A 24316-nucleotide genomic window follows, 5' to 3' on the forward strand; every position below is an offset into this window, starting at 1 on the left:
ATTTTATTATAATAATGTATTTATTATTTTCACATAAATTTTGCTGTTGTATTATTTAATCTATATGAGTGATAATATGAAATGAAACATTGGTATAATGTATAATTATTATGTACCTACTCTAAAGACGTTTTATGACATTGACGCACTTATTTATAGTAATTGTTATTACAAATAAAATTTGTTTGACTTATTTAATATATTTTTTTACAAAACCCCATTTTTATACTTTCCACGATATTATTCCATAGCCCCGAAACGAAACGTTCCAATACCATTCCATTCCCGTGCCCCCCGTAACATAATTATTGTGTAATGATGATGGATGAAAGAAGTACCTACATACATTTATTTTCTCAAACTCTTCTTATTTGCATAGTACAGGCAGGTAGGTACATTATATTAATATGTATTTATGTGCTGGCGGCACCTAGGATAGGATAAATTTATGTGTGTGTGTGTGCGTGCGAGGTGTGCCATGCCATGTGAGAGCAATAACAGGAATTATTATCTATTATTAATATATTATAATATAATATAGGTAGGTAATTATTGTGTAAAGTCTTCGATAGAAACAGTCATTATAATTAACGAAATTTGTGCGGCCCTGAAAAGGGCCTTTTGTGTATTTGTGATCGTTTTGCGATCATCCTCGTAGCGTCGTAGTTGCGCCAACAACAAGCAGCGCGGCGATGATGATGCGCCACACGACGACGATTCAGCAGCAGCGGTTGGTTTAACCACCGAAACCGTACAGGGTGCGACCTTGACGCTTCAGAGCGTAGACGACGTCCATGGCGGTGACGGTCTTCCTCTTGGCGTGCTCCGTGTAAGTGACGGCGTCACGGATCACGTTCTCGAGGAACACCTTCAGCACACCACGCGTCTCCTCGTAGATCAGACCGGAGATACGTTTCACGCCACCTCTGCGAGCGAGACGACGGATGGCGGGCTTGGTGATACCCTGGATGTTGTCACGGAGCACCTTCCTGTGGCGCTTGGCGCCTCCTTTTCCCAGACCCTTTCCTCCCTTACCGCGACCGGTCATCTTGCTTGATTTGGTTTAGTGGTTTCGATTTACACGTGCGCACACCGATAGTGTGTGCGAGAGACGATTACTCGAACGAGACTGTGCCCGAAACTAGGCAGAGCCTGACTTTTATATCATTCGTAAAGCGAACGAGGGGCGGGCGGCAGCGGGGGGGCCATGTCTTCTCTCACTCTCGCGTGTGCGAGCGCTAGTGCGACAGAGACGGAGTATCGTTGATGATTTTACATTAAAATAAGTACGTATGTTATTTTTATATTATGTTATTATTATATTAAGTAATAATTAATAAATTCCATTGAATTAAAAACAAATTAATGGCAAAGAAAAAGGGGTTCCGTCTCGCTCTCGCATAAAATAATGCGTCACCACTCACTCGCACGACAGAGATGGAAATATTCAACACATTCTCTCTCTCTCTCTCGCTCGCTCGCTCTACGTGTTATATTTTTCTTAAAAAAAAATAAATAAAATCATCAATATCAATTAAATAATTATTTGTGTAGGTAATGATCCGGGAGCCAGTTCATGCAGGCAAATGTAAGTAACATAAAACTGAAATTTTGTAATTATAGAAAAAAAAAAAAAAAAATACTATCGAACAGCTCACAATATAGGCCTACTATTATCATTTTGTTTCTCTTTCATTCATATTCAATTTGCGTTGATTGTTGCGTGCGTGCTCATTTACTAGATAATTATTATAGTGTTAAATAATTTATTGATCGGCATAAATAATATTATAAAGTGAGTAAGTAAGTATGTATGTATGTATGTACACATTATGGAGTGTGTAATAAAATGTTAAACTCGGACTCGTCATCGACAGAAACTTGTGTTGGTGGACACACACATTAAGAATCATATGCGGCCCTGAAAAGGGCCTTTTTTGTGTTTGTTTGATGCGCGCGTATCCTCCTCGGACGACAGCGGCGGCGCAGAGCAAAGTCGAGCGCGAAGCACTTAGGCGCGCTCTCCTCTGATCCTGCGCGCCAGCTGGATGTCCTTGGGCATGATGGTGACGCGCTTGGCGTGAATCGCGCACAGGTTGGTGTCCTCGAAGAGGCCCACCAGGTAAGCCTCGCTGGCCTCCTGGAGCGCCATGACGGCGGAGCTCTGGAAACGCAGATCGGTCTTGAAATCCTGAGCGATTTCACGCACGAGACGCTGGAACGGCAACTTGCGGATCAAGAGCTCAGTGCTCTTCTGGTAACGACGAATCTCACGGAGGGCCACGGTACCGGGCCTGTAGCGATGGGGTTTCTTGACGCCACCGGTGGCGGGCGCACTCTTGCGAGCGGCCTTGGTGGCCAGCTGCTTCCTCGGGGCTTTACCACCGGTCGACTTACGAGCGGTCTGCTTGGTACGGGCCATTGTACGTAAACGTAAAACAACTTTTCACAAATGCAAATTTTACAAGAGAGCGGAGCGGCGCGTCGTTCGACGTACGATCCTATAATAAAACATGTACGCGCGCGCCACGCCGTATTTATAGCCGACGATGTATACGCCTCTCTTTCTCACTGCGTGCGCGCTCTCTCTCTCGCTCGCACGTTTTTTTTTTTTTTTTCATTCGCGTTTCAAAAATTCAAAATTGTTTATACACACATAGATGTAAGTAGTTTCATTTCTTATAAAATACTACTACATAATAAATACTAACGAACGAAGCCTCCTTTCAGGCGTATAAATTTGCCTGTGCCAGGATAATAACTATGTAGTAAGAAGTGTTATGTGTATTTTCCACTCAAAATCAACAACAAAGCAATAATTATCAGGTATTTAAATACCTATTCTAGGCTAACTAATTAATTATTCTACGACAAATTATTTATATTTTTGCGTTTTGAGTTTTCCTCTAGCCGGATATATTGTGTGAGAGTTTCTTTTTGGAAATTCAAAATATTGATTGATTGATTATATAAGTACAAAAATGATACAAATATTTTATTTAAACAGTGAGTCTGCAGTTATACGAGTACGTGTGTGAAAAGTATTATTTCTTAATTTAATAAGTACTCGCTTAGTTTATTAACTTCATAGTTCGTTCATAATTAATTTATATTTTTTCCTGTTATCTGCGAAAATTAAAATAATGTAGGTATTGTGTTGATTGATTCTAATTTACCTTCGATATTTTATAGGAGTCATTGTTGTTTTTAGTTGACGATATTATATTTTTTTCTCTAGTTTGCTCACTCTTCACTGACAAGCACAATCTGATACGTAGACAATTATTAATTATTCACAATGCTTACTATAAGCGAACAATAAATAAATAAGCTGTTTTATAAGTAGGTTAAGTAGGTAGGTAAGGTACATAACATTTATTTACGTGACACGCCATCGACAAGAAACTTTTCAATTTATGATATGCATTTTGTGGCCCTGAAAAGGGCCTTTTGTTTTTGTGTCGTGGTTGTGTTTGGTGTAAAACACCGACAACACGAACGACGACGACGACGAAGCGCTGCCAATTCACTTGGAGCTGGTGTATTTGGTGACGGCCTTTGTGCCTTCACTGACGGCGTGCTTGGCGAGTTCACCGGGCAGCAGCAGCCTGACGGATGTCTGCACCTCCCTCGACGTGATCGTGGAACGCTTGTTGTAGTGAGCCAGACGGGAAGCTTCGGCGGCGATGCGTTCGAAGATGTCGTTCACGAACGAGTTCATGATCGACATGGCCTTGCTGGAGATACCGGTGTCGGGGTGGACCTGCTTCAGCACTTTGTAGATGTAGATGGCGTAGCTCTCCTTCCTCTTGTGCTTCTTCTTCTTCTTGTCAGTTTTGGAGATGTTCTTCTGAGCCTTGCCTGACTTCTTGGCGGCCTTGCCACTTGTCTTGGGCGGCATGATTGTTTAATGGGATAACGACGATAATAATGTATATCAGCTTACAACAACTCGACCGTGCCGAGAGTGACGAGCGAATGTGTAAATTTTTCGGTAGATTGGGGTTTACCTCAGTTACTGTCAGTTCAAAAAGCGACCGCAACGCGGTGTCACTTCGACCAATAGTGTCGTCGCATTAACATGATATTTCTCTCTCGCTCTGTGCCGTCTCGCTCATAACACATTACGGTCTGTGTTGTTGATGGGTGCGACGAGCGAGTGAGTGAGATGGCGATATGTGAGGAGCGTTTCTCTCGCTCACTCAACTCTCTAGTTTGGTTTCAGTTTTATAATAATAATAATAAAAAAAAAAATGTATGTATGTATGTAGGTAGGTAGGTAGGTAGGTAGGTACGTACGTACGACATAAAAAATATTATGCAAGTGCATTACGAGTAATGTAGATTTACATTTTCTCTCTGTCTTTCTTTTCTCTCACGAAACGCAAAGCGCAAGCAAGATTTTAAAATTAATTTTAATAATATATAAAAAAAAAAAAAATATATATATCAATAGATCAATCGCATCACGTTATAAATACTAAAATATTTTTCTTAAGGATTTTTCATGCTCAAACTCGAATCTACCTATGTATTTACGTACGGGTATATTTTGTCTCTCTCTCATAATTAGGCATTTATTTATTTTGTCTGTTAACCATCATGCCGACTTTTTCAGACAATCAATAAATTATTCATTATATTGTGTAGTGATAGTATTTATTATTGTATAGTGTAAGAAGAGATTTGCACTCGTGTCAATCGTCAAGAAACATTTCATAAATACTCAGAATCATATTGCGGCCCTGAAAAGGGCCTTTTTGTTTGAAGAAACGTGCACACACGTTTCGTTCGGTCGTGTCTCGATCATCAATATGTATACAGCAGCAGAGTGCAGCATACATAAATGATGCGAAAACGCGGCGGCGATTTATGCCTTCTTCTCGGTCTTCTTGGGCAAGAGCACGGCCTGGATGTTGGGCAGCACACCACCCTGGGCGATGGTGACGCCGGAGAGGAGCTTGTTCAATTCCTCGTCGTTGCGTATCGCCAGTTGTAGATGTCTCGGGATGATCCTGGTCTTTTTGTTGTCACGAGCCGCGTTACCGGCCAACTCGAGCACTTCAGCGGCCAGGTACTCCATGACGGCGGCCAGGTACACGGGCGCACCGGCACCGACACGCTCGGCGTAATTGCCCTTACGCAGAAGCCTGTGGATACGACCGACGGGGAACTGGAGACCGGCACGGTTGGACCGGGACTTTGCCTTTCCCTTGACCTTGCCACCCTTGCCGCGACCCGACATGTTGTTGTAGTTTGTAGAGAAATAAATCAACACACAAAGTGAACGTGTAACGACGAGCGCGCGTCGAGACTGTCTGTGTCAATTTTTGTTGAGCGCAGAATATTTATAACGGCGCGCGCAAACCCATTAGTGGGGCGAACGTTTCACTGTCAGAAAGAGATAGATAGATATGCACGTCTCGCGCGAAATTTTCAGAAAGAGACACACTTGTCTTTCTCTTTCACTCGCTTCGCGTTGGTTTGTGACAGACCGTGCTGATATAAACGGGAGAAAAAAAAAAAAAAAAAAAAAAGTGTTTTTCCTTTTCACTTGGTTAATTAATTTGATTTTTTTTTTTTTTCTCTATGTAGGCAGATGTATGTGTGGTATAAAACGCGTTTCTTTTGGGTAATGGAAAAAAAAAAAAAAAAAAAATTAAACGTCAGTGTCAAGCGCCGGCACCCGGCAGACAGGGCAGTCGGGCGGCGGGATTCTGGTGATTATTATAAAAAGTTGTGAAAGTTGAATGATAATAGGTATATTGTGTTATCATTTTGCCGCTGAAATGGCGAAAAGTGAACGACGACGCGCATCAAATGCAAGACAAGTTATAAGTTAACTCAGGTGGCTACTTGTTGTTGTTGTTATTCGTTAATTCAGTTAGTTGTGTGTGTTGTGCGGTAAAAGCAAGTAAATTGAGAGCGATTTAAACGATAAATGATTATGTGTGCGAACAAACAAAGTGCCAAAGTGATGCGTGTGATGTTGTTGTGGTATCATACACAGATACCTAAATGTGGTTTCTCCGTTCATAATTTCAGTTGGTGGTGCGTGAACAATGTGTGCTGCTGCTGCTGCTGGTGCTGGTGCTGGTGGTGTGGCGGGCGTGCGGGCGGGCGGTCGCTGTCTGCGGCGGCGGCGGCGGCGGCGGCGGCGGCGGCGGCGGCTGGAGGCCTCCGCCGCCCTCTCGCCGTCGTCGGCCGAATATTATCATGAACCGAACGGAACGATGCGATGGGGTGAGTGAGTGTTATTATTAATTAGTTAATTACCCGACTGCGCCAGAAGGAGGGTGGGTTATGTTTTTCGAGTGTAAAACAAAAAACCCAACGGCGTGTAAAAAAAGGAATTTAAAAAAAAAAGATAAAAACAAGACAACTTGTGCCCGTTTCCCATATTCTAATAGGTTTCTATTCCAAATCCGGATTTCAACTGTCAAATTTAATTCAGTTTTAGATAAAAAAATTTTACACATTACTATTAATTAAAGTCTTATAAAAATAATAAACCGAACAGTTATTTTTAAACAAAAACATATTATTGATGTTCGACAGTTGACGGACAGATTTGGATTGGGATTGAATTTATCATAAACAAATTAATGCATTCGGAGGCACCAATGACTAATTAATTATTATGTTGGTGATAAATGTATTTGATGCCTCCGACTGAATTTGTGAACTCTTAACTAAGTTGCCTTGTTTTTATTATATTTTTATTAGTTATTTTTTAATTATTGTTTTAGATTGAATCGATAACTCATAATAATAATTTTTGTGTGTTACTCTCTTGTGAACGTTACCTTGTTGGTGATCAAATAAATAATATTGAAATAGTTGTTGATGCATAAAAGATGCATGTAGTGTGGTGTGTGTGGGTAGATAGGGGGTGCCTATATTATGTATACCTATATTAATTATTTAGTAATTAATGTGTTTGTTTTTCAGGACAGCAAGCAGCGGAGAGCAGGACTCGGCCTGCCTGCCTGCCTGCCTGCCTGTCTGTCTGCCTCTGTATTTAAAATGTGACTCGTCTATCGCAAGAAACACATGTAAGTACATGTTTGAATTATTTGTTAGCCCTGAAAAGGGCTTTTTAAAACTTTCGACGCTCCTCGCTGCAACCGCAGCCTCAGCCTCGGCCGTTGTTATGATGATGATGATGGGGTGTGTCAGTAGTACCACCACCAACACCACCATTACCCACGACAACACTGGCGGGCGTATGGGCGACACAACAAGTTGCTGCTGCTGGCTGACGCGCGCGGCGGCGGCGGCGGCTTACTTCTTGCCGGCGGACGCCTTCTTGGCCGCGGGCTTGGATTTCGGTGTTGCGGCGGCCTTCTTCGGTTTGGGCGCCTTGGGTTTCTTGGTTGGCGGTTTGGCGGTCTTCTTGGCCTTCGGCGCAGCGGCGGCCTTACCCTTGGCGGCGGCGGCGGGTTTCTTGGCGGCGGGCTTCTTCTTCGCGGCGGCCGCCTTCTTGTCCTTGGTGGCGGCGGAGGGCTTCGCCTTCGAGGGCGACGATGCGGCGCTCGAGGCGGCGCCCTTCTTCGCCTTGCCGGCGGCCGACGCGGCCGTCACCTTCTTGGACTTGGCCGACGCTGCGGCGGCGCCCTTGGCGGGCTTGCTCGCCGCCGGCTTCTTGGATGCCGCAGATTTGGATTCCAATTTGAACGAACCGGAAGCGCCCTTGCCCTTGGTCTGGATCAAAGCGCCGGACTCGACGGCGCTCTTCAGGTACTTCCTGATGAAAGGTGCCAATTTTTCAGCGTCCACTTTGTACTGAGCCGCGATGTACTTCTTGATGGCCTGCAGCGAGGAACCGCTGCGCTCCTTCAACTCTTTGATGGCGTTGTTCACCATCTCGGACGTCTTCGGGTGGGTGGGCTTCGCTTTCGGCTTCTTAGCTCCTCCGGTCGCCGTCGCCTTGGGTTTCTTCGCGGGCGTCGCCGGAGCCGGTGCCTCGGATGCCACTGCTGTGTCTGCCATTTTTCTTTTTGTTATTTTGACTGTTTACGTGAACGAATCAAAACAATTAATTTCAGACGATGCTGCTGCTGGAACGCGACGAGCGAGCGAAACAACGAACGTACGTACTGCGACTGCGCGCGCGCGGAACGAGAGAAAAGAGGATGGATAGAGCGGTGTGTTAGAGCGGGACAAAACTTACGGTGCGAAACGACGCGTCATGGCAATACCGTAAGGAGAGCCTCTCTGTAGCTAGATGTTTTCTCGTACGAACACTTGAAACTTTTCACTAGCATGCATCTGAAAAAAATTAGTTTCGCGAAAAATTATTCAACATATTAGAGAATTTAACGCGTCACCGACATCTCCTATAGTGCCCCCGTGCGTCTGTGATGTATATGTCACTGTATGAATCACGATTCGAACGCTGCACGCGTTTATTTTCAACATTGCCAACCGGACCGACCGAGGGTCGTGTTTAAATGTTGTTTTTCTCCATTTATACGGTTATGATCGATATTTTTTCATGGACAAATTGAAAGCGAACATCCCAACGACCATACGCATCGATGAATCGTCAATATTGGTATCGCTTCGGACCGTATTTATCGCAATAGACTCGGGGGTCGTAAAACATGAACGGCGGCCTCTCCTGTGTCGTTTGTTAGGGCAGGCGATCTCGTAGTCGTACGAACTACCTATGTTATGCTATTAAAATAATTGTAAATGTATCGATTGTGCCATTATAATATGAACATAATAAAAAAAATTAATTTTTCACATCGAGTCACGATAATTATTTTGACGAAAGCGCCGCCCGCCATCTACAGCCGTCGTACCTTTCACAGACAGTGGGACGCGGGCTAGTGAAGATTCTTGCACGTCCATGTAAATAAACAAAATAATTTTACTGGGCACCTTATGCGTACTAGTAACAAAAAAAAAAAAAAAATACGTTATATATGGTACCTACACATAATAACATTATTTATTTTTTATTCCGCAGGGAGGAGTGTGGTACATACGCGGTGATGAAGATTCTCGCCGCGCTGCCGCCGCAGATTGATGGCGAACGAATCGAATCCACCAACGACGAGGCTTCACAGGTGCGACAGTAATATTTTATTATAATAATGTATTTATTATTTTCACATAAATTTTGCTGTTGTATTATTTAATCTATATGAGTGATAATATGAAATGAAACATTGGTATAATGTATAATTATTATGTACCTACTCTAAAGACGTTTTATGACATTGACGCACTTATTTATAGTAATTGTTATTACAAATAAAATTTGTTTGACTTATTTAATATATTTTTTTACAAAACCCCATTTTTATACTTTCCACGATATTATTCCATAGCCCCGAAACGAAACGTTCCAATACCATTCCATTCCCGTGCCCCCCGTAACATAATTATTGTGTAATGATGATGGATGAAAGAAGTACCTACATACATTTATTTTCTCAAACTCTTCTTATTTGCATAGTACAGGCAGGTAGGTACATTATATTAATATGTATTTATGTGCTGGCGGCACCTAGGATAGGATAAATTTATGTGTGTGTGTGTGCGTGCGAGGTGTGCCATGCCATGTGAGAGCAATAACAGGAATTATTATCTATTATTAATATATTATAATATAATATAGGTAGGTAATTATTGTGTAAAGTCTTCGATAGAAACAGTCATTATAATTAACGAAATTTGTGCGGCCCTGAAAAGGGCCTTTTGTGTATTTGTGATCGTTTTGCGATCATCCTCGTAGCGTCGTAGTTGCGCCAACAACAAGCAGCGCGGCGATGATGATGCGCCACACGACGACGATTCAGCAGCAGCGGTTGGTTTAACCACCGAAACCGTACAGGGTGCGACCTTGACGCTTCAGAGCGTAGACGACGTCCATGGCGGTGACGGTCTTCCTCTTGGCGTGCTCCGTGTAAGTGACGGCGTCACGGATCACGTTCTCGAGGAACACCTTCAGCACACCACGCGTCTCCTCGTAGATCAGACCGGAGATACGTTTCACGCCACCTCTGCGAGCGAGACGACGGATGGCGGGCTTGGTGATACCCTGGATGTTGTCACGGAGCACCTTCCTGTGGCGCTTGGCGCCTCCTTTTCCCAGACCCTTTCCTCCCTTACCGCGACCGGTCATCTTGCTTGATTTGGTTTAGTGGTTTCGATTTACACGTGCGCACACCGATAGTGTGTGCGAGAGACGATTACTCGAACGAGACTGTGCCCGAAACTAGGCAGAGCCTGACTTTTATATCATTCGTAAAGCGAACGAGGGGCGGGCGGCAGCGGGGGGGCCATGTCTTCTCTCACTCTCGCGTGTGCGAGCGCTAGTGCGACAGAGACGGAGTATCGTTGATGATTTTACATTAAAATAAGTACGTATGTTATTTTTATATTATGTTATTATTATATTAAGTAATAATTAATAAATTCCATTGAATTAAAAACAAATTAATGGCAAAGAAAAAGGGGTTCCGTCTCGCTCTCGCATAAAATAATGCGTCACCACTCACTCGCACGACAGAGATGGAAATATTCAACACATTCTCTCTCTCTCTCTCGCTCGCTCGCTCTACGTGTTATATTTTTCTTAAAAAAAAATAAATAAAATCATCAATATCAATTAAATAATTATTTGTGTAGGTAATGATCCGGGAGCCAGTTCATGCAGGCAAATGTAAGTAACATAAAACTGAAATTTTGTAATTATAGAAAAAAAAAAAAAAAAATACTATCGAACAGCTCACAATATAGGCCTACTATTATCATTTTGTTTCTCTTTCATTCATATTCAATTTGCGTTGATTGTTGCGTGCGTGCTCATTTACTAGATAATTATTATAGTGTTAAATAATTTATTGATCGGCATAAATAATATTATAAAGTGAGTAAGTAAGTATGTATGTATGTATGTACACATTATGGAGTGTGTAATAAAATGTTAAACTCGGACTCGTCATCGACAGAAACTTGTGTTGGTGGACACACACATTAAGAATCATATGCGGCCCTGAAAAGGGCCTTTTTTGTGTTTGTTTGATGCGCGCGTATCCTCCTCGGACGACAGCGGCGGCGCAGAGCAAAGTCGAGCGCGAAGCACTTAGGCGCGCTCTCCTCTGATCCTGCGCGCCAGCTGGATGTCCTTGGGCATGATGGTGACGCGCTTGGCGTGAATCGCGCACAGGTTGGTGTCCTCGAAGAGGCCCACCAGGTAAGCCTCGCTGGCCTCCTGGAGCGCCATGACGGCGGAGCTCTGGAAACGCAGATCGGTCTTGAAATCCTGAGCGATTTCACGCACGAGACGCTGGAACGGCAACTTGCGGATCAAGAGCTCAGTGCTCTTCTGGTAACGACGAATCTCACGGAGGGCCACGGTACCGGGCCTGTAGCGATGGGGTTTCTTGACGCCACCGGTGGCGGGCGCACTCTTGCGAGCGGCCTTGGTGGCCAGCTGCTTCCTCGGGGCTTTACCACCGGTCGACTTACGAGCGGTCTGCTTGGTACGGGCCATTGTACGTAAACGTAAAACAACTTTTCACAAATGCAAATTTTACAAGAGAGCGGAGCGGCGCGTCGTTCGACGTACGATCCTATAATAAAACATGTACGCGCGCGCCACGCCGTATTTATAGCCGACGATGTATACGCCTCTCTTTCTCACTGCGTGCGCGCTCTCTCTCTCGCTCGCACGTTTTTTTTTTTTTTTTCATTCGCGTTTCAAAAATTCAAAATTGTTTATACACACATAGATGTAAGTAGTTTCATTTCTTATAAAATACTACTACATAATAAATACTAACGAACGAAGCCTCCTTTCAGGCGTATAAATTTGCCTGTGCCAGGATAATAACTATGTAGTAAGAAGTGTTATGTGTATTTTCCACTCAAAATCAACAACAAAGCAATAATTATCAGGTATTTAAATACCTATTCTAGGCTAACTAATTAATTATTCTACGACAAATTATTTATATTTTTGCGTTTTGAGTTTTCCTCTAGCCGGATATATTGTGTGAGAGTTTCTTTTTGGAAATTCAAAATATTGATTGATTGATTATATAAGTACAAAAATGATACAAATATTTTATTTAAACAGTGAGTCTGCAGTTATACGAGTACGTGTGTGAAAAGTATTATTTCTTAATTTAATAAGTACTCGCTTAGTTTATTAACTTCATAGTTCGTTCATAATTAATTTATATTTTTTCCTGTTATCTGCGAAAATTAAAATAATGTAGGTATTGTGTTGATTGATTCTAATTTACCTTCGATATTTTATAGGAGTCATTGTTGTTTTTAGTTGACGATATTATATTTTTTTCTCTAGTTTGCTCACTCTTCACTGACAAGCACAATCTGATACGTAGACAATTATTAATTATTCACAATGCTTACTATAAGCGAACAATAAATAAATAAGCTGTTTTATAAGTAGGTTAAGTAGGTAGGTAAGGTACATAACATTTATTTACGTGACACGCCATCGACAAGAAACTTTTCAATTTATGATATGCATTTTGTGGCCCTGAAAAGGGCCTTTTGTTTTTGTGTCGTGGTTGTGTTTGGTGTAAAACACCGACAACACGAACGACGACGACGACGAAGCGCTGCCAATTCACTTGGAGCTGGTGTATTTGGTGACGGCCTTTGTGCCTTCACTGACGGCGTGCTTGGCGAGTTCACCGGGCAGCAGCAGCCTGACGGATGTCTGCACCTCCCTCGACGTGATCGTGGAACGCTTGTTGTAGTGAGCCAGACGGGAAGCTTCGGCGGCGATGCGTTCGAAGATGTCGTTCACGAACGAGTTCATGATCGACATGGCCTTGCTGGAGATACCGGTGTCGGGGTGGACCTGCTTCAGCACTTTGTAGATGTAGATGGCGTAGCTCTCCTTCCTCTTGTGCTTCTTCTTCTTCTTGTCAGTTTTGGAGATGTTCTTCTGAGCCTTGCCTGACTTCTTGGCGGCCTTGCCACTTGTCTTGGGCGGCATGATTGTTTAATGGGATAACGACGATAATAATGTATATCAGCTTACAACAACTCGACCGTGCCGAGAGTGACGAGCGAATGTGTAAATTTTTCGGTAGATTGGGGTTTACCTCAGTTACTGTCAGTTCAAAAAGCGACCGCAACGCGGTGTCACTTCGACCAATAGTGTCGTCGCATTAACATGATATTTCTCTCTCGCTCTGTGCCGTCTCGCTCATAACACATTACGGTCTGTGTTGTTGATGGGTGCGACGAGCGAGTGAGTGAGATGGCGATATGTGAGGAGCGTTTCTCTCGCTCACTCAACTCTCTAGTTTGGTTTCAGTTTTATAATAATAATAATAAAAAAAAAAATGTATGTATGTATGTAGGTAGGTAGGTAGGTAGGTAGGTACGTACGTACGACATAAAAAATATTATGCAAGTGCATTACGAGTAATGTAGATTTACATTTTCTCTCTGTCTTTCTTTTCTCTCACGAAACGCAAAGCGCAAGCAAGATTTTAAAATTAATTTTAATAATATATAAAAAAAAAAAAAATATATATATCAATAGATCAATCGCATCACGTTATAAATACTAAAATATTTTTCTTAAGGATTTTTCATGCTCAAACTCGAATCTACCTATGTATTTACGTACGGGTATATTTTGTCTCTCTCTCATAATTAGGCATTTATTTATTTTGTCTGTTAACCATCATGCCGACTTTTTCAGACAATCAATAAATTATTCATTATATTGTGTAGTGATAGTATTTATTATTGTATAGTGTAAGAAGAGATTTGCACTCGTGTCAATCGTCAAGAAACATTTCATAAATACTCAGAATCATATTGCGGCCCTGAAAAGGGCCTTTTTGTTTGAAGAAACGTGCACACACGTTTCGTTCGGTCGTGTCTCGATCATCAATATGTATACAGCAGCAGAGTGCAGCATACATAAATGATGCGAAAACGCGGCGGCGATTTATGCCTTCTTCTCGGTCTTCTTGGGCAAGAGCACGGCCTGGATGTTGGGCAGCACACCACCCTGGGCGATGGTGACGCCGGAGAGGAGCTTGTTCAATTCCTCGTCGTTGCGTATCGCCAGTTGTAGATGTCTCGGGATGATCCTGGTCTTTTTGTTGTCACGAGCCGCGTTACCGGCCAACTCGAGCACTTCAGCGGCCAGGTACTCCATGACGGCGGCCAGGTACACGGGCGCACCGGCACCGACACGCTCGGCGTAATTGCCCTTACGCAGAAGCCTGTGGATACGACCGACGGGGAACTGGAGACCGGCACGGTTGGACCGGGACTTTGCCTTTCCCTTGACCTTGCCACCCTTGCCGCGACCCGACATGTTGTTGTAGTTTGTAGAGAAATAAATCAACACACAAAGTGAACGTGTAACGACGAGCGCGCGTCGAGACTGTCTGTGTCAATTTTTGTTGAGCGCAGAATATTTATAACGGCGCGCGCAAACCCATTAGTGGGGCGAACGTTTCACTGTCAGAAAGAGATAGATAGATATGCACGTCTCGCGCGAAATTTTCAGAAAGAGACACACTTGTCTTTCTCTTTCACTCGCTTCGCGTTGGTTTGTGACAGACCGTGCTGATATAAACGGGAGAAAAAAAAAAAAAAAAAAAAAAGTGTTTTTCCTTTTCACTTGGTTAATTAATTTGATTTTTTTTTTTTTTCTCTATGTAGGCAGATGTATGTGTGGTATAAAACGCGTTTCTTTTGGGTAATGGAAAAAAAAAAAAAAAAAAAATTAAACGTCAGTGTCAAGCGCCGGCACCCGGCAGACAGGGCAGTCGGGCGGCGGGATTCTGGTGATTATTATAAAAAGTTGTGAAAGTTGAATGATAATAGGTATATTGTGTTATCATTTTGCCGCTGAAATGGCGAAAAGTGAACGACGACGCGCATCAAATGCAAGACAAGTTATAAGTTAACTCAGGTGGCTACTTGTTGTTGTTGTTATTCGTTAATTCAGTTAGTTGTGTGTGTTGTGCGGTAAAAGCAAGTAAATTGAGAGCGATTTAAACGATAAATGATTATGTGTGCGAACAAACAAAGTGCCAAAGTGATGCGTGTGATGTTGTTGTGGTATCATACACAGATACCTAAATGTGGTTTCTCCGTTCATAATTTCAGTTGGTGGTGCGTGAACAATGTGTGCTGCTGCTGCTGCTGGTGCTGGTGCTGGTGGTGTGGCGGGCGTGCGGGCGGGCGGTCGCTGTCTGCGGCGGCGGCGGCGGCGGCGGCGGCGGCGGCGGCGGCTGGAGGCCTCCGCCGCCCTCTCGCCGTCGTCGGCCGAATATTATCATGAACCGAACGGAACGATGCGATGGGGTGAGTGAGTGTTATTATTAATTAGTTAATTACCCGACTGCGCCAGAAGGAGGGTGGGTTATGTTTTTCGAGTGTAAAACAAAAAACCCAACGGCGTGTAAAAAAAGGAATTTAAAAAAAAAAGATAAAAACAAGACAACTTGTGCCCGTTTCCCATATTCTAATAGGTTTCTATTCCAAATCCGGATTTCAACTGTCAAATTTAATTCAGTTTTAGATAAAAAAATTTTACACATTACTATTAATTAAAGTCTTATAAAAATAATAAACCGAACAGTTATTTTTAAACAAAAACATATTATTGATGTTCGACAGTTGACGGACAGATTTGGATTGGGATTGAATTTATCATAAACAAATTAATGCATTCGGAGGCACCAATGACTAATTAATTATTATGTTGGTGATAAATGTATTTGATGCCTCCGACTGAATTTGTGAACTCTTAACTAAGTTGCCTTGTTTTTATTATATTTTTATTAGTTATTTTTTAATTATTGTTTTAGATTGAATCGATAACTCATAATAATAATTTTTGTGTGTTACTCTCTTGTGAACGTTACCTTGTTGGTGATCAAATAAATAATATTGAAATAGTTGTTGATGCATAAAAGATGCATGTAGTGTGGTGTGTGTGGGTAGATAGGGGGTGCCTATATTATGTATACCTATATTAATTATTTAGTAATTAATGTGTTTGTTTTTCAGGACAGCAAGCAGCGGAGAGCAGGACTCGGCCTGCCTGCCTGCCTGCCTGCCTGTCTGTCTGCCTCTGTATTTAAAATGTGACTCGTCTATCGCAAGAAACACATGTAAGTACATGTTTGAATTATTTGTTAGCCCTGAAAAGGGCTTTTTAAAACTTTCGACGCTCCTCGCTGCAACCGCAGCCTCAGCCTCGGCCGTTGTTATGATGATGATGATGGGGTGTGTCAGTAGTACCACCACCAACACCACCATTACCCACGACAACACTGGCGGGCGTATGGGCGACACAACAAGTTGCTGCTGCTGGCTGACGCGCGCGGCGGCGGCGGCGGCTTACTTCTTGCCGGCGGACGCCTTCTTGGCCGCGGGCTTGGATTTCGGTGTTGCGGCGGCCTTCTTCGGTTTGGGCGCCTTGGGTTTCTTGGTTGGCGGTTTGGCGGTCTTCTTGGCCTTCGGCGCAGCGGCGGCCTTACCCTTGGCGGCGGCGGCGGGTTTCTTGGCGGCGGGCTTCTTCTTCGCGGCGGCCGCCTTCTTGTCCTTGGTGGCGGCGGAGGGCTTCGCCTTCGAGGGCGACGATGCGGCGCTCGAGGCGGCGCCCTTCTTCGCCTTGCCGGCGGCCGACGCGGCCGTCACCTTCTTGGACTTGGCCGACGCTGCGGCGGCGCCCTTGGCGGGCTTGCTCGCCGCCGGCTTCTTGGATGCCGCAGATTTGGATTCCAATTTGAACGAACCGGAAGCGCCCTTGCCCTTGGTCTGGATCAAAGCGCCGGACTCGACGGCGCTCTTCAGGTACTTCCTGATGAAAGGTGCCAATTTTTCAGCGTCCACTTTGTACTGAGCCGCGATGTACTTCTTGATGGCCTGCAGCGAGGAACCGCTGCGCTCCTTCAACTCTTTGATGGCGTTGTTCACCATCTCGGACGTCTTCGGGTGGGTGGGCTTCGCTTTCGGCTTCTTAGCTCCTCCGGTCGCCGTCGCCTTGGGTTTCTTCGCGGGCGTCGCCGGAGCCGGTGCCTCGGATGCCACTGCTGTGTCTGCCATTTTTCTTTTTGTTATTTTGACTGTTTACGTGAACGAATCAAAACAATTAATTTCAGACGATGCTGCTGCTGGAACGCGACGAGCGAGCGAAACAACGAACGTACGTACTGCGACTGCGCGCGCGCGGAACGAGAGAAAAGAGGATGGATAGAGCGGTGTGTTAGAGCGGGACAAAACTTACGGTGCGAAACGACGCGTCATGGCAATACCGTAAGGAGAGCCTCTCTGTAGCTAGATGTTTTCTCGTACGAACACTTGAAACTTTTCACTAGCATGCATCTGAAAAAAATTAGTTTCGCGAAAAATTATTCAACATATTAGAGAATTTAACGCGTCACCGACATCTCCTATAGTGCCCCCGTGCGTCTGTGATGTATATGTCACTGTATGAATCACGATTCGAACGCTGCACGCGTTTATTTTCAACATTGCCAACCGGACCGACCGAGGGTCGTGTTTAAATGTTGTTTTTCTCCATTTATACGGTTATGATCGATATTTTTTCATGGACAAATTGAAAGCGAACATCCCAACGACCATACGCATCGATGAATCGTCAATATTGGTATCGCTTCGGACCGTATTTATCGCAATAGACTCGGGGGTCGTAAAACATGAACGGCGGCCTCTCCTGTGTCGTTTGTTAGGGCAGGCGATCTCGTAGTCGTACGAACTACCTATGTTATGCTATTAAAATAATTGTAAATGTATCGATTGTGCCATTATAATATGAACATAATAAAAAAAATTAATTTTTCACATCGAGTCACGATAATTATTTTGACGAAAGCGCCGCCCGCCATCTACAGCCGTCGTACCTTTCACAGACAGTGGGACGCGGGCTAGTGAAGATTCTTGCACGTCCATGTAAATAAACAAAATAATTTTACTGGGCACCTTATGCGTACTAGTAACAAAAAAAAAAAAAAAATACGTTATATATGGTACCTACACATAATAACATTATTTATTTTTTATTCCGCAGGGAGGAGTGTGGTACATACGCGGTGATGAAGATTCTCGCCGCGCTGCCGCCGCAGATTGATGGCGAACGAATCGAATCCACCAACGACGAGGCTTCACAGGTGCGACAGTAATATTTTATTATAATAATGTATTTATTATTTTCACATAAATTTTGCTGTTGTATTATTTAATCTATATGAGTGATAATATGAAATGAAACATTGGTATAATGTATAATTATTATGTACCTACTCTAAAGACGTTTTATGACATTGACGCACTTATTTATAGTAATTGTTATTACAAATAAAATTTGTTTGACTTATTTAATATATTTTTTTACAAAACCCCATTTTTATACTTTCCACGATATTATTCCATAGCCCCGAAACGAAACGTTCCAATACCATTCCATTCCCGTGCCCCCCGTAACATAATTATTGTGTAATGATGATGGATGAAAGAAGTACCTACATACATTTATTTTCTCAAACTCTTCTTATTTGCATAGTACAGGCAGGTAGGTACATTATATTAATATGTATTTATGTGCTGGCGGCACCTAGGATAGGATAAATTTATGTGTGTGTGTGTGCGTGCGAGGTGTGCCATGCCATGTGAGAGCAATAACAGGAATTATTATCTATTATTAATATATTATAATATAATATAGGTAGGTAATTATTGTGTAAAGTCTTCGATAGAAACAGTCATTATAATTAACGAAATTTGTGCGGCCCTGAAAAGGGCCTTTTGTGTATTTGTGATCGTTTTGCGATCATCCTCGTAGCGTCGTAGTTGCGCCAACAACAAGCAGCGCGGCGATGATGATGCGCCACACGACGACGATTCAGCAGCAGCGGTTGGTTTAACCACCGAAACCGTACAGGGTGCGACCTTGACGCTTCAGAGCGTAGACGACGTCCATGGCGGTGACGGTCTTCCTCTTGGCGTGCTCCGTGTAAGTGACGGCGTCACGGATCACGTTCTCGAGGAACACCTTCAGCACACCACGCGTCTCCTCGTAGATCAGACCGGAGATACGTTTCACGCCACCTCTGCGAGCGAGACGACGGATGGCGGGCTTGGTGATACCCTGGATGTTGTCACGGAGCACCTTCCTGTGGCGCTTGGCGCCTCCTTTTCCCAGACCCTTTCCTCCCTTACCGCGACCGGTCATCTTGCTTGATTTGGTTTAGTGGTTTCGATTTACACGTGCGCACACCGATAGTGTGTGCGAGAGACGATTACTCGAACGAGACTGTGCCCGAAACTAGGCAGAGCCTGACTTTTATATCATTCGTAAAGCGAACGAGGGGCGGGCGGCAGCGGGGGGGCCATGTCTTCTCTCACTCTCGCGTGTGCGAGCGCTAGTGCGACAGAGACGGAGTATCGTTGATGATTTTACATTAAAATAAGTACGTATGTTATTTTTATATTATGTTATTATTATATTAAGTAATAATTAATAAATTCCATTGAATTAAAAACAAATTAATGGCAAAGAAAAAGGGGTTCCGTCTCGCTCTCGCATAAAATAATGCGTCACCACTCACTCGCACGACAGAGATGGAAATATTCAACACATTCTCTCTCTCTCTCTCGCTCGCTCGCTCTACGTGTTATATTTTTCTTAAAAAAAAATAAATAAAATCATCAATATCAATTAAATAATTATTTGTGTAGGTAATGATCCGGGAGCCAGTTCATGCAGGCAAATGTAAGTAACATAAAACTGAAATTTTGTAATTATAGAAAAAAAAAAAAAAAAATACTATCGAACAGCTCACAATATAGGCCTACTATTATCATTTTGTTTCTCTTTCATTCATATTCAATTTGCGTTGATTGTTGCGTGCGTGCTCATTTACTAGATAATTATTATAGTGTTAAATAATTTATTGATCGGCATAAATAATATTATAAAGTGAGTAAGTAAGTATGTATGTATGTATGTACACATTATGGAGTGTGTAATAAAATGTTAAACTCGGACTCGTCATCGACAGAAACTTGTGTTGGTGGACACACACATTAAGAATCATATGCGGCCCTGAAAAGGGCCTTTTTTGTGTTTGTTTGATGCGCGCGTATCCTCCTCGGACGACAGCGGCGGCGCAGAGCAAAGTCGAGCGCGAAGCACTTAGGCGCGCTCTCCTCTGATCCTGCGCGCCAGCTGGATGTCCTTGGGCATGATGGTGACGCGCTTGGCGTGAATCGCGCACAGGTTGGTGTCCTCGAAGAGGCCCACCAGGTAAGCCTCGCTGGCCTCCTGGAGCGCCATGACGGCGGAGCTCTGGAAACGCAGATCGGTCTTGAAATCCTGAGCGATTTCACGCACGAGACGCTGGAACGGCAACTTGCGGATCAAGAGCTCAGTGCTCTTCTGGTAACGACGAATCTCACGGAGGGCCACGGTACCGGGCCTGTAGCGATGGGGTTTCTTGACGCCACCGGTGGCGGGCGCACTCTTGCGAGCGGCCTTGGTGGCCAGCTGCTTCCTCGGGGCTTTACCACCGGTCGACTTACGAGCGGTCTGCTTGGTACGGGCCATTGTACGTAAACGTAAAACAACTTTTCACAAATGCAAATTTTACAAGAGAGCGGAGCGGCGCGTCGTTCGACGTACGATCCTATAATAAAACATGTACGCGCGCGCCACGCCGTATTTATAGCCGACGATGTATACGCCTCTCTTTCTCACTGCGTGCGCGCTCTCTCTCTCGCTCGCACGTTTTTTTTTTTTTTTTCATTCGCGTTTCAAAAATTCAAAATTGTTTATACACACATAGATGTAAGTAGTTTCATTTCTTATAAAATACTACTACATAATAAATACTAACGAACGAAGCCTCCTTTCAGGCGTATAAATTTGCCTGTGCCAGGATAATAACTATGTAGTAAGAAGTGTTATGTGTATTTTCCACTCAAAATCAACAACAAAGCAATAATTATCAGGTATTTAAATACCTATTCTAGGCTAACTAATTAATTATTCTACGACAAATTATTTATATTTTTGCGTTTTGAGTTTTCCTCTAGCCGGATATATTGTGTGAGAGTTTCTTTTTGGAAATTCAAAATATTGATTGATTGATTATATAAGTACAAAAATGATACAAATATTTTATTTAAACAGTGAGTCTGCAGTTATACGAGTACGTGTGTGAAAAGTATTATTTCTTAATTTAATAAGTACTCGCTTAGTTTATTAACTTCATAGTTCGTTCATAATTAATTTATATTTTTTCCTGTTATCTGCGAAAATTAAAATAATGTAGGTATTGTGTTGATTGATTCTAATTTACCTTCGATATTTTATAGGAGTCATTGTTGTTTTTAGTTGACGATATTATATTTTTTTCTCTAGTTTGCTCACTCTTCACTGACAAGCACAATCTGATACGTAGACAATTATTAATTATTCACAATGCTTACTATAAGCGAACAATAAATAAATAAGCTGTTTTATAAGTAGGTTAAGTAGGTAGGTAAGGTACATAACATTTATTTACGTGACACGCCATCGACAAGAAACTTTTCAATTTATGATATGCATTTTGTGGCCCTGAAAAGGGCCTTTTGTTTTTGTGTCGTGGTTGTGTTTGGTGTAAAACACCGACAACACGAACGACGACGACGACGAAGCGCTGCCAATTCACTTGGAGCTGGTGTATTTGGTGACGGCCTTTGTGCCTTCACTGACGGCGTGCTTGGCGAGTTCACCGGGCAGCAGCAGCCTGACGGATGTCTGCACCTCCCTCGACGTGATCGTGGAACGCTTGTTGTAGTGAGCCAGACGGGAAGCTTCGGCGGCGATGCGTTCGAAGATGTCGTTCACGAACGAGTTCATGATCGACATGGCCTTGCTGGAGATACCGGTGTCGGGGTGGACCTGCTTCAGCACTTTGTAGATGTAGATGGCGTAGCTCTCCTTCCTCTTGTGCTTCTTCTTCTTCTTGTCAGTTTTGGAGATGTTCTTCTGAGCCTTGCCTGACTTCTTGGCGGCCTTGCCACTTGTCTTGGGCGGCATGATTGTTTAATGGGATAACGACGATAATAATGTATATCAGCTTACAACAACTCGACCGTGCCGAGAGTGACGAGCGAATGTGTAAATTTTTCGGTAGATTGGGGTTTACCTCAGTTACTGTCAGTTCAAAAAGCGACCGCAACGCGGTGTCACTTCGACCAATAGTGTCGTCGCATTAACATGATATTTCTCTCTCGCTCTGTGCCGTCTCGCTCATAACACATTACGGTCTGTGTTGTTGATGGGTGCGACGAGCGAGTGAGTGAGATGGCGATATGTGAGGAGCGTTTCTCTCGCTCACTCAACTCTCTAGTTTGGTTTCAGTTTTATAATAATAATAATAAAAAAAAAAATGTATGTATGTATGTAGGTAGGTAGGTAGGTAGGTAGGTACGTACGTACGACATAAAAAATATTATGCAAGTGCATTACGAGTAATGTAGATTTACATTTTCTCTCTGTCTTTCTTTTCTCTCACGAAACGCAAAGCGCAAGCAAGATTTTAAAATTAATTTTAATAATATATAAAAAAAAAAAAAATATATATATCAATAGATCAATCGCATCACGTTATAAATACTAAAATATTTTTCTTAAGGATTTTTCATGCTCAAACTCGAATCTACCTATGTATTTACGTACGGGTATATTTTGTCTCTCTCTCATAATTAGGCATTTATTTATTTTGTCTGTTAACCATCATGCCGACTTTTTCAGACAATCAATAAATTATTCATTATATTGTGTAGTGATAGTATTTATTATTGTATAGTGTAAGAAGAGATTTGCACTCGTGTCAATCGTCAAGAAACATTTCATAAATACTCAGAATCATATTGCGGCCCTGAAAAGGGCCTTTTTGTTTGAAGAAACGTGCACACACGTTTCGTTCGGTCGTGTCTCGATCATCAATATGTATACAGCAGCAGAGTGCAGCATACATAAATGATGCGAAAACGCGGCGGCGATTTATGCCTTCTTCTCGGTCTTCTTGGGCAAGAGCACGGCCTGGATGTTGGGCAGCACACCACCCTGGGCGATGGTGACGCCGGAGAGGAGCTTGTTCAATTCCTCGTCGTTGCGTATCGCCAGTTGTAGATGTCTCGGGATGATCCTGGTCTTTTTGTTGTCACGAGCCGCGTTACCGGCCAACTCGAGCACTTCAGCGGCCAGGTACTCCATGACGGCGGCCAGGTACACGGGCGCACCGGCACCGACACGCTCGGCGTAATTGCCCTTACGCAGAAGCCTGTGGATACGACCGACGGGGAACTGGAGACCGGCACGGTTGGACCGGGACTTTGCCTTTCCCTTGACCTTGCCACCCTTGCCGCGACCCGACATGTTGTTGTAGTTTGTAGAGAAATAAATCAACACACAAAGTGAACGTGTAACGACGAGCGCGCGTCGAGACTGTCTGTGTCAATTTTTGTTGAGCGCAGAATATTTATAACGGCGCGCGCAAACCCATTAGTGGGGCGAACGTTTCACTGTCAGAAAGAGATAGATAGATATGCACGTCTCGCGCGAAATTTTCAGAAAGAGACACACTTGTCTTTCTCTTTCACTCGCTTCGCGTTGGTTTGTGACAGACCGTGCTGATATAAACGGGAGAAAAAAAAAAAAAAAAAAAAAAGTGTTTTTCCTTTTCACTTGGTTAATTAATTTGATTTTTTTTTTTTTTCTCTATGTAGGCAGATGTATGTGTGGTATAAAACGCGTTTCTTTTGGGTAATGGAAAAAAAAAAAAAAAAATAATTAAACGTCAGTGTCAAGCGCCGGCACCCGGCAGACAGGGCAGTCGGGCGGCGGGATTCTGGTGATTATTATAAAAAGTTGTGAAAGTTGAATGATAATAGGTATATTGTGTTATCATTTTGCCGCTGAAATGGCGAAAAGTGAACGACGACGCGCATCAAATGCAAGACAAGTTATAAGTTAACTCAGGTGGCTACTTGTTGTTGTTGTTATTCGTTAATTCAGTTAGTTGTGTGTGTTGTGCGGTAAAAGCAAGTAAATTGAGAGCGATTTAAACGATAAATGATTATGTGTGCGAACAAACAAAGTGCCAAAGTGATGCGTGTGATGTTGTTGTGGTATCATACACAGATACCTAAATGTGGTTTCTCCGTTCATAATTTCAGTTGGTGGTGCGTGAACAATGTGTGCTGCTGCTGCTGCTGGTGCTGGTGCTGGTGGTGTGGCGGGCGTGCGGGCGGGCGGTCGCTGTCTGCG

General features: G+C 43.3%; 12 protein-coding genes and 2 long non-coding RNA genes across 14 annotated transcripts; 2 read left to right on the plus strand and 12 right to left on the minus strand.

Annotated features, from left to right (window-relative positions):
* Positions 1-556: 556 nt before the first annotated feature.
* Positions 557-1183, minus strand: LOC135087504 (histone H4). The gene has a single exon (XM_063982224.1). The coding sequence runs from the start codon at positions 1046-1048 to the stop codon at positions 737-739; it is 312 nt and encodes a 103-aa protein (XP_063838294.1). The 5' UTR covers positions 1049-1183; the 3' UTR covers positions 557-736.
* Positions 1184-1796: 613 nt separating this feature from the next.
* On the minus strand, positions 1797-2595 carry LOC135087500 (histone H3). The gene has a single exon (XM_063982221.1). The coding sequence runs from the start codon at positions 2420-2422 to the stop codon at positions 2012-2014; it is 411 nt and encodes a 136-aa protein (XP_063838291.1). The 5' UTR covers positions 2423-2595; the 3' UTR covers positions 1797-2011.
* Positions 2596-3086: 491 nt separating this feature from the next.
* On the minus strand, positions 3087-4210 carry LOC135087502 (histone H2B). The gene has a single exon (XM_063982222.1). It carries the CDS (start codon positions 3899-3901, stop codon positions 3527-3529), a length of 375 nt encoding a protein of 124 aa, XP_063838292.1. The 5' UTR covers positions 3902-4210; the 3' UTR covers positions 3087-3526.
* A 250-nt stretch (positions 4211-4460) lies between these two features.
* On the minus strand, positions 4461-5847 carry LOC135087503 (histone H2A). The gene has a single exon (XM_063982223.1). It carries the CDS (start codon positions 5243-5245, stop codon positions 4871-4873), a length of 375 nt encoding a protein of 124 aa, XP_063838293.1. The 5' UTR covers positions 5246-5847; the 3' UTR covers positions 4461-4870.
* Positions 5848-6140: 293 nt separating this feature from the next.
* LOC135087506 (uncharacterized) lies at positions 6141-8650 on the plus strand. The gene is made up of 3 exons (XR_010260855.1): positions 6141-6243; positions 6952-7055; positions 8049-8650. It is a non-coding gene; the product is annotated as an uncharacterized LOC135087506 (long non-coding RNA).
* LOC135087505 (histone H1B-like) lies at positions 7080-8052 on the minus strand. The gene has a single exon (XM_063982225.1). The coding sequence runs from the start codon at positions 7990-7992 to the stop codon at positions 7285-7287; it is 708 nt and encodes a 235-aa protein (XP_063838295.1). The 5' UTR covers positions 7993-8052; the 3' UTR covers positions 7080-7284.
* A 996-nt stretch (positions 8651-9646) lies between the features above and the next one.
* Positions 9647-19363, minus strand: LOC135087488 (uncharacterized). The gene is made up of 3 exons (XM_063982211.1): positions 18931-19363; positions 11162-11532; positions 9647-10138 (listed from the first exon to the last, which is right to left on the minus strand). Exons 1-3 carry the CDS (start codon positions 19226-19228, stop codon positions 9827-9829), a joined length of 981 nt encoding a protein of 326 aa, XP_063838281.1. The 5' UTR covers positions 19229-19363; the 3' UTR covers positions 9647-9826.
* Positions 12177-13300, minus strand: LOC135087485 (histone H2B). The gene has a single exon (XM_063982207.1). The coding sequence runs from the start codon at positions 12989-12991 to the stop codon at positions 12617-12619; it is 375 nt and encodes a 124-aa protein (XP_063838277.1). The 5' UTR covers positions 12992-13300; the 3' UTR covers positions 12177-12616.
* On the minus strand, positions 13551-14937 carry LOC135087486 (histone H2A). The gene has a single exon (XM_063982209.1). The coding sequence runs from the start codon at positions 14333-14335 to the stop codon at positions 13961-13963; it is 375 nt and encodes a 124-aa protein (XP_063838279.1). The 5' UTR covers positions 14336-14937; the 3' UTR covers positions 13551-13960.
* On the plus strand, positions 15231-17740 carry LOC135087489 (uncharacterized). The gene is made up of 3 exons (XR_010260851.1): positions 15231-15333; positions 16042-16145; positions 17139-17740. It is a non-coding gene; the product is annotated as an uncharacterized LOC135087489 (long non-coding RNA).
* LOC135087482 (histone H1B-like) lies at positions 16170-17142 on the minus strand. Its single transcript, XM_063982204.1, has one exon. The coding sequence runs from the start codon at positions 17080-17082 to the stop codon at positions 16375-16377; it is 708 nt and encodes a 235-aa protein (XP_063838274.1). The 5' UTR covers positions 17083-17142; the 3' UTR covers positions 16170-16374.
* A 613-nt stretch (positions 19364-19976) lies between the features above and the next one.
* LOC135087483 (histone H3) lies at positions 19977-20775 on the minus strand. The gene has a single exon (XM_063982205.1). The coding sequence runs from the start codon at positions 20600-20602 to the stop codon at positions 20192-20194; it is 411 nt and encodes a 136-aa protein (XP_063838275.1). The 5' UTR covers positions 20603-20775; the 3' UTR covers positions 19977-20191.
* A 491-nt stretch (positions 20776-21266) lies between these two features.
* On the minus strand, positions 21267-22390 carry LOC135087484 (histone H2B). The gene has a single exon (XM_063982206.1). The coding sequence runs from the start codon at positions 22079-22081 to the stop codon at positions 21707-21709; it is 375 nt and encodes a 124-aa protein (XP_063838276.1). The 5' UTR covers positions 22082-22390; the 3' UTR covers positions 21267-21706.
* Positions 22391-22640: 250 nt separating this feature from the next.
* On the minus strand, positions 22641-24027 carry LOC135087487 (histone H2A). Its single transcript, XM_063982210.1, has one exon. The coding sequence runs from the start codon at positions 23423-23425 to the stop codon at positions 23051-23053; it is 375 nt and encodes a 124-aa protein (XP_063838280.1). The 5' UTR covers positions 23426-24027; the 3' UTR covers positions 22641-23050.
* Positions 24028-24316: the final 289 nt, after the last annotated feature.

This window comes from Ostrinia nubilalis, unplaced genomic scaffold (assembly GCF_963855985.1).
Source record: "Ostrinia nubilalis unplaced genomic scaffold, ilOstNubi1.1 SCAFFOLD_42, whole genome shotgun sequence".
Lineage (NCBI taxonomy): Eukaryota > Metazoa > Arthropoda > Insecta > Lepidoptera > Crambidae > Ostrinia > Ostrinia nubilalis.

What these genes read in the sequence shown, in the direction of transcription:
- LOC135087505 (XM_063982225.1), bottom strand. Translation starts at nt 7,992, where the DNA reads ATGGCAGACACAGCAGTGGCATCCGAGGCACCGGCTCCGGCGACGCCC.
- LOC135087500 (XM_063982221.1), bottom strand. Translation starts at nt 2,422, where the DNA reads ATGGCCCGTACCAAGCAGACCGCTCGTAAGTCGACCGGTGGTAAAGCC.
- LOC135087502 (XM_063982222.1), bottom strand. Translation starts at nt 3,901, where the DNA reads ATGCCGCCCAAGACAAGTGGCAAGGCCGCCAAGAAGTCAGGCAAGGCT.
- LOC135087503 (XM_063982223.1), bottom strand. Translation starts at nt 5,245, where the DNA reads ATGTCGGGTCGCGGCAAGGGTGGCAAGGTCAAGGGAAAGGCAAAGTCC.
- LOC135087485 (XM_063982207.1), bottom strand. Translation starts at nt 12,991, where the DNA reads ATGCCGCCCAAGACAAGTGGCAAGGCCGCCAAGAAGTCAGGCAAGGCT.
- LOC135087482 (XM_063982204.1), bottom strand. Translation starts at nt 17,082, where the DNA reads ATGGCAGACACAGCAGTGGCATCCGAGGCACCGGCTCCGGCGACGCCC.
- LOC135087488 (XM_063982211.1), bottom strand. Translation starts at nt 19,228, where the DNA reads ATGACCGGTCGCGGTAAGGGAGGAAAGGGTCTGGGAAAAGGAGGCGCC. An exon ending in TCAAGGTCGCACCCTGTACG is followed by an intron (nt 11,533 to 18,930) that starts GTTTCGGTGGTT and finishes ATTTGTGAAAAG; the next exon opens with TTGTTTTACGTTTACGTACA. An exon ending in GCGCGATTCACGCCAAGCGC is followed by an intron (nt 10,139 to 11,161) that starts GTCACCATCATG and finishes AAATCAAGCAAG; the next exon opens with ATGACCGGTCGCGGTAAGGG.
- LOC135087486 (XM_063982209.1), bottom strand. Translation starts at nt 14,335, where the DNA reads ATGTCGGGTCGCGGCAAGGGTGGCAAGGTCAAGGGAAAGGCAAAGTCC.
- LOC135087504 (XM_063982224.1), bottom strand. Translation starts at nt 1,048, where the DNA reads ATGACCGGTCGCGGTAAGGGAGGAAAGGGTCTGGGAAAAGGAGGCGCC.
- LOC135087483 (XM_063982205.1), bottom strand. Translation starts at nt 20,602, where the DNA reads ATGGCCCGTACCAAGCAGACCGCTCGTAAGTCGACCGGTGGTAAAGCC.
- LOC135087484 (XM_063982206.1), bottom strand. Translation starts at nt 22,081, where the DNA reads ATGCCGCCCAAGACAAGTGGCAAGGCCGCCAAGAAGTCAGGCAAGGCT.
- LOC135087487 (XM_063982210.1), bottom strand. Translation starts at nt 23,425, where the DNA reads ATGTCGGGTCGCGGCAAGGGTGGCAAGGTCAAGGGAAAGGCAAAGTCC.